We start from the raw sequence: 7,520 nt of genomic DNA, 5'->3' as shown, positions 1-7,520 counted from the left end.
TGTGTGACCTTGGGAAAGTCACTTAACCCCATTGATCTGCCAAAAAAAAATGTATCTCTCCAAAATGATGAGTTCTTGGTTGAGTGTGGCCTGGTTGAAAAGAAATGTGTTAAATCTTCCCAGTTTGTCCTAAAGAGATAAAAATTACTCCAGGTTTTGGCCTAAAGAAAAAGGAAAATACAATTAGGTTAACAGGAACATTTAATTTAATTTCTTGAATGGAGAATTACTTTAGCTTGAAGGGGTGGAACCCAAGGGCCAGATCCCTTACTGATGGGTAGGATGTTCTGATTTAGGAGGTGTGATCCGAAAGCTCCCCTAATTAAGGAAGGGCACTGCCCCCAACAAAAGATATGGAAGGGAGCAGGTGGCCCAGTGGATAAAGCACCTGCCCTGGAATCAGGAGTACCTGGGTTCAAATCTGGTCTCAGACACAATAATGACCTAGCGGTGTGGCCTTGGGCAAGCCACTTAACCCCGTTTGCCTTGCAAAAACCTAAAGAATAAAAAAAAAACCCCAAAGATATGGAAGGGAGGAAGTCCAGAAAGAGGTGGAGGGAAGGATGGCAGGGAGAAGAGGTATTCCTGCAAAAGAGGGTCTATACCCTGAGGCCCTAGTGATGGAGGTAGAAGATGATCCTGTGGCTTTGCTTTACTATTATAGGCGTAGTCTCCGAGTACCCTCTCCAGATGCTGGTTGGTGGGTACTTTGGGTCTCCAGCCTGGCCCTTGCTCCCTCCTCTCCATGCCCAAATGTGATCAACAGGGGAGTTTCCAGTCACTTATTAGAGACACAGAAGTTTGAACTTGACAATATTCACTCTCTGTGTGACCTTGAAGTCTTTACCCCACTTGGGCTTTATTTTTCTCATTATGGGGGTTGAATTACATGAGCCCTGAGCTACCTCGTGGTTTAAATAGCATGGATTATACCTCCCAGGCTTGGCTTTGCCGCTCGTTCTCGGCTTTTCCTCACTTTTGCCAAGTCGGGGGCTGCCCTAGAGCATTCCCGAGGTCTAGATCACCGGCGGCTCCGCCACACTTTGGGGTTCAAGTGTCGACTTGGGTGAGCTCTGCGGGCCGGGAGGCCGGGGCCCGGCCCGGGGCCTGGCCCAGGCTGCGGCCGCGCCGCCCCCCCACAGTCCGGGGGTTCGGCCTCCTCCGTGCCCCCACTCGGGGACCCCCCCGGCGCCCTCCCCGGGCGCGCGCTCGGATCCCCCAGGATGCCTCGGGCAGCGCGGCCCCTGCGCCCCGCCCCGGGCCGGGCCGCCGCCTGCAGCGCCTCCGGGCCGGCGGAGGGGCCGCTCCCGGGGGAGGGGGTGCCGCGGCGACCGCGGGCTAACCCGGAAGTTGTGGCGGCGGCGGCGGCGGCGGGAAGGGGGTGTGTGAGTGTGAGTGTGCGAGTGCGAGTGCGACGCGCCGGCCATGGCCGCCGCCGCCCGCTTTGTGTGCCGCCGCGGCTGCGGCTCGCGCTCCGGCTCCCGCTCTCGGGCCTGAGGCGCCGGCGCCATGCGCCCGCCGCGGGGCCGCCGCTGCTGACCTCCCTGCGGCGCCGCGCCGCGGCGGGTCGGGCCGGGCCGGCCGGGCGGGCCCCGCCTCCGCCCTCCTCCCGAGGGCTCCAGCCGCCCTCGTCCTCCGCCCCCTCCCCCTCCGCCGCGCGGGCTGGCGGGCGGCCGTCCGCCCCGATGCCCGAGCCAGGCCCCAGGATGAACGGCTTCTCCCTGGGCGAGCTGTGCTGGCTCTTCTGCTGCCCGCCCTGCCCCAGCCGCATCGCCGCCAAGCTGGCCTTCCTGCCGCCCGAGCCCACCTACACCGTGCTGGCCCCGGAGCAGCGCGGGGAGCAGCCCCCGGCCCAGGCCCCGGCGCCGCCGCCGCCGCAGCCGCCGCCGCCGCAGCCGCAGCCCCGGCAGCAGGCGGCGGCCGAGGAGGCGGCGGCCGCGGCGCCGGGGGCGTGCAGCCTGCACCTGAGCGAGCGGGCGGACTGGCAGTACTCGCAGCGCGAGCTGGACGCCGTCGAGGTCTTCTTCTCCCGCACGGCCCGCGACAACCGGCTGGGCTGCATGTTCGTGCGCTGCGCGCCCAGCAGCCGCTACACGCTGCTCTTCTCGCACGGCAACGCCGTGGACCTGGGCCAGATGTGCAGCTTCTACATCGGCCTGGGCTCCCGCATCAACTGCAACATCTTCTCCTACGACTACTCGGGCTACGGCGTCAGCTCGGGCAAGCCCTCGGAGAAGAACCTCTACGCCGACATCGACGCCGCCTGGCAGGCCCTGCGCACCCGGTGAGGGGCCCGGCGGGGGGCGGCGGGTCGGGAGCGGGGCCGGGAGCCCGGGCGGGCGGAGGGAGGGCCGGCCCGGACCGCGGGCGTCGATCCCTTGGCCCCCCTCGCCCCGTTCTGAAGAAAATCAGGGCCCTCGAGGCTTGGCCGGATGCACCCCCCCCCCCCCCACACACACACGCGGATCGCGCGCCCGGCCCCGCGGCGGGGTGCAGGGGCCCCCGAGTCTGGGGGCTGGTGTTCGGAGCCCGGCCCAGGGCCCAGCCGTGTTAGCCTCCCCAACCCCCCCCCCCCCCGAAAGTGGAGCTCTTAAAAGAGAGGACGTGGACTCCCCTCCAGTGTCCTTGAAGCAGCCCCTCCAGGTAAACCTGCAGCAGCCCAGCCGCGCTAGGGATGGTGCTGACTCGGTCAGCCCGGCTGTCAGCCCTTTTTCCTTTTAAATGACTCGTTAATTCAGTTTCTTTGGATTTGACATTAGTGGGTGGGGGATCTCGTGTCCTTCAGTTAGCATTCACATCTGTAGTAAGAAAAGACCCGGGGGTTTGTGTTTACAACTGGCGGGGAAGTTGGGTTTATACCGGTCTAGGCCACCTCTGTAAGTGGAATAAATGACCTGTTCAGGCCCCCAGGTCCATCATCAGTAATAGGATCAGCAATAGATTTCCACCTAACCCACTTATCTATCTATCTATAGATACATATATGTATCTATATCTATATCTATATTTATATTTTTCCATCTAACCCACCTATCTATCTATAGATACATATATATATATTTATATTTTTCCATCTAACCCACCTATCTATATATATGTATATAGATATATATTTCCATCTAACCTACCCTACCTATCTCTCTCTCTATACATATATTTCACCAAACCCACCTATATATATATATATATATATATGTACTTATATTTCCACCTAACCCTACCTCTCTCTCTCTATATATGCATATAATTTATATATTTCCATCTAACCCACCTGCCTATTTATATGTATATAGATATATATTTCCATCTAACCTACCTATCTCTATATATACATATATATTTCACCTAACCCACCTATATATATACTTATATTTCCACCTAACCCTGCCTCTCTCTCTATATATATATTTTCATCTAACCCACCTATCTATTTATATATATATATATATATTTCCATTTAACCCACCTATCTATCTATATATATGTATATAGATATATATTCCCATCTAACCTACCTATCTCTCTCTATATAAATATATATTTCACCTAACCCACCTATATATATACTTATATTTCCACCTAACCCTGCCTCTCTCTATATATATGTATATATTTCCATCTAACCCACCTATCTATTTATATATACATATATATGTATATATATATATTTCCATTTAACCCACCTATCTATCTATATATATGTATATAGATATATATTCCCATCTAACTACCTATCTCTCTATATACATATATATTTCCACCTAACCCACCTATATATTTATACACATATGTATATATTTCACCAAACCCACCTATATATTTGTGCTGATATTTCCACCTAACCCTACCTCTCTCTATATATATATTTATATATTTCCATCTAACCCACATATCTATTTATATATATACTTCCATCTAACCTACCTATCTCTCTTTATATACATATATATATATTTTTTCCACCTAATCCACCTATATATGTACTTATATTTCCACCTAACCCTACCTCTCTCTATATATCTATGTGTGTGTGTGTGTGTTTGTGTGTGTGTATTTCCACCTAACCCCAGGACAAATAGCAATGGTGAAGATGAATCTTTTTGAGCCCTGAATTCCCTATATGAAGAAAAAAGAAAGGGCTGTTTATGGTATATTAGTACAGAATTAGATTCTTGTTCCTGCTAGTAACCCTTTATTTGGGACTGGGTTTTATTAGGAGTTATATGTTAATATTCTCTGATGTTCATAAATAACTCCTTTGCATCTTTGGTTAAATGAAATAGTTCTAAACAAGGAAGTGTGTGCCTCATATTTAACATATGCTTGCTTACTCATGTTCTTGATGACAGTGTGACATAAGGAAGAACCTTAAATCCTGAAGGTGATGTAATCATTTGGATTACAGGTTTTTTGGAATGATTCAGATGTTTGGATCACCTATAGCTATGTTGGATACAAATCTTCAAGTAGTAAAACGCCATCTGAATAAATTGAGGGTTTTGTAGTTCTCTGCTTGAAGCACCTGATCTTTGTATAGGCATTATATAGGGCTAGCTAGCTAAAGTAAAATAATTGACAGTTTTGCAGTTTACACCAATTTGGATAGAAAGTTAGTTTTCCAAAATTTTAGACCCCCCTTTTACCCATGGCTTGGTTTATAAGCTTTGGGCCTCATTTCTCATTCTCTTCCCTTCTCCCAATCCTCCATCTTCATTGCCTTGTTATTTAAGTAGCAGTTAGAAAATATTTGGAGATTCCAGGACTAAGGCATTGATTTACCTAAGGGATTTTCTATTTGATGTACAAATCACTTATCCTTACTGCATATGAATTACTCAGCCATCCAGCTAATCTAGCCCACCCAGCCTTTAAAATATTATCTTTCATTGTTGTCTTAGACATTCCCGCCTCTTCTGCCATATCTGAAATACGCCTTATTCTTTTCCACCTCAAGTTGCTTACATCTCTGCCCTTACTAAACTTAACTAATCCTCTCTACAACTCAAATCCCGTTTCCTCCAGAACATCTTCCCCATCACTGAACCAAAAAATCATCTCTTCCAATTTCAGTTATTGTTTATATAACATTCACACGACACTATTTAGTAAACTATTTCATTCTGTAGATTGTAAACACTTTCTGGGTGCTAGACACTGTACTGAGTTCTGCAGACACAGATAGTTTCTGTCTTCAGAGATCTTATATTCAATCGGGCAGAAACATGAAAAGTAAACATTGAATATAGCTGAAGTAGATATAGAATAATTTGGAGGATGAGTGGATTAGTAATTTAAGGAGGCAAATCAGATTAAGATTTCTTTGCATTTTGCAGGGAAATAGGAAATTCTGGTTTCTGGGTGAGAGGAGAGTCTTAGAGGGAGAGGCTTGTGCAAAAATGCATGTGAAGATGGGACATGGTGATTATCCAACCCTTGGGATTTGAGGAGTCAGAGTCAAAGTCTCAGAGAATGTTAGTTAGGGAGCAGGAAGGACCCTGAAAGTATGTCTTCTGATCAAACTCATGTTAGCCATTAGGAAACTGAAACCAGAGGAGTGAATTAGCTTACCTACCCACAGCCACAGGTAAGTGGCAGTCTTAAATTTCTAAATCAGTGACTCTTTGTACTATACTACTTAATATATTGTCAGTTCTAAATTACTTAAATATATCTTATATACTCAGTTAAACTGGCATTCTCATCAATTGCCACCCAGAGAATAGAAATTTTGTCTTGTTTCCCTTAGACAATCAATATTTGTAGGATGAAGTAGGTAAATATAACTATTTACTAAGTCAAACCTCTAGAAAATGAATTCGATTGTATTTTATTTCTAAAAAAAATCAATCCACAGGTCTTAACTTTGTAATTCTCAGTTAGTTGTATCAAACATAATTCATTCCAGTACTTAATATTTCCTTTTATCTTAAATGTATATTGTATAGTAAATGAATGATGTGACATTCAAGAACCAGTATTAATTGGACGTAATAGTAGGAATATGTTTATTGTTAATTCCCATCCAACTAGATTTAAAGACAAAGGAGATATTAGAAATAAACTGTATAGACACATACAGGGAATAGTTGTAAATAATCTCAGAAGAAAAAGATTGAAGTAATTCAATATAGAATTTTTAAGAAAGTGAATTTAGAGACAAGCTTGATTTGAGGCATAGGGGTATTAGTTTTAAAATGTTCATTAATATCATATGGACCATCCACTATACAGTTTAGGGAATAACATAGATGAATATACCTCCCTGTGTCTTTTAAGGACTTCATAGTATGGTGAGGGGGTTCAGAAAAGTACATGAAGAACTATAATACAACAGCAGTCAATGTTAAAGATGTTCATTAAGTGCCTGTTATATTCAAGATTAAAACAACCAAAAAACCTTGTCCTCAGTGAGCTTATATGCTCTAGAAATGGAGATGGACTATAAAAAAGTGATAAAATCTGTGAGAAAGGGATCAAGAGTGCTAAAGGATTTCAGAGAGTGAGGAGAGCATTTGCAGCTGGGTGGATTAGAGAAAAGCCTTAATGGAGGAGCTGGCATTTGATCAATCTCTTGAAAGATAGGTAGAATTTTGACAGAATAAGGAGTGCAAAGAAAACATGGAAGAATGTAAAAACCAGGCTGGGGAATTTTTATTTGATGGGCACTGAGAAACCCTGAAACACTTTGAGCAGGGAACATATATATCAGAGCAGGCTTAGTAAAAAAGAAGTTTGGTAGTTGAATATATAGAAAGGGGAGAGATATAAAATTGATAGATCAGTTAGGAAACTTAGAGATAATATAGTTCAACTCATACTTCATTAAGCATCACCTGTATAATAAGTAGTCATCCACTATCTGCTTATAGAGACCCTTATTATTGGGAAAACTCATTCCCTTCTAAAGCATCTAATTCTACTTTTATACAACTCTTAATCGTTAGAAAAATTTTCATTTTATCAACCTGAAATTTGCATCTTTGCATCTTCCATCCATTCGTTGTTCTTAATTTTGACCTCTGAGGTTAATAGAACTAGTCTATCTTATTCCATATGACAACCTATCTTGCCCTTGACATCAGTGATCACTTTTCCCTGTAATCTTGACAAAATATTCCTAGTCTCTAACAAATCATATGTAATGGCTTCAAACTTTTTGTTTGCTTTATTGACTTCTTTTGGATGTGCTGTCACTTTTTATGTGCTTCCTAAGGTATAGTCCTCATAATTGGACACAATTCTGGTGCCCTCACTATGTTGTTTTTCAGTCATATCTAACTCTTCCTGAACTCATTTGGGGGTTTCCTGACAAAGATATTTTTACCATTTCTTTTTTTTGGCTCATTTTATAGAAACTGAGGCAAAGGGGATTAAGTGACTGGCCACACAGCTAGTAAGTGTCTGAGGTCAGATTTGAGCTTAGGTAGATGAGTCTTTCTGACTTCAAGCACAGCCCTTTAACCACCTTGCCACCTTTCTATATTCCAAGTTGTTGGTAGTCCAGGCAAGAAACTGGAAGA

The 7,520-nt window shown here is 45.2% G+C and overlaps 1 protein-coding gene across 1 annotated transcript in view; it reads left to right on the top strand.

Moving 5' to 3' along the window:
* Nucleotides 1-1,627: 1,627 nt before the first annotated feature.
* Nucleotides 1,628-7,520, top strand: part of ABHD17C (abhydrolase domain containing 17C, depalmitoylase) — a 71,456-nt gene continuing 65,563 nt past the window's right edge. The window contains exon 1 of the mRNA XM_074234003.1: nt 1,628-2,284. Within this exon, the coding sequence (XP_074090104.1) occupies nt 1,686-2,284 (599 nt within the window). The 5' untranslated portion in view covers nt 1,628-1,685. The remainder of the gene's footprint in view (nt 2,285-7,520) is intronic.

This window comes from Macrotis lagotis, chromosome 4, assembly GCF_037893015.1.
Source record: "Macrotis lagotis isolate mMagLag1 chromosome 4, bilby.v1.9.chrom.fasta, whole genome shotgun sequence".
Lineage (NCBI taxonomy): Eukaryota > Metazoa > Chordata > Mammalia > Peramelemorphia > Peramelidae > Macrotis > Macrotis lagotis.
The sequence above is the reverse complement of the archived record's forward strand: the minus strand, read 5'-3'. Positions and strand labels throughout refer to the sequence as shown.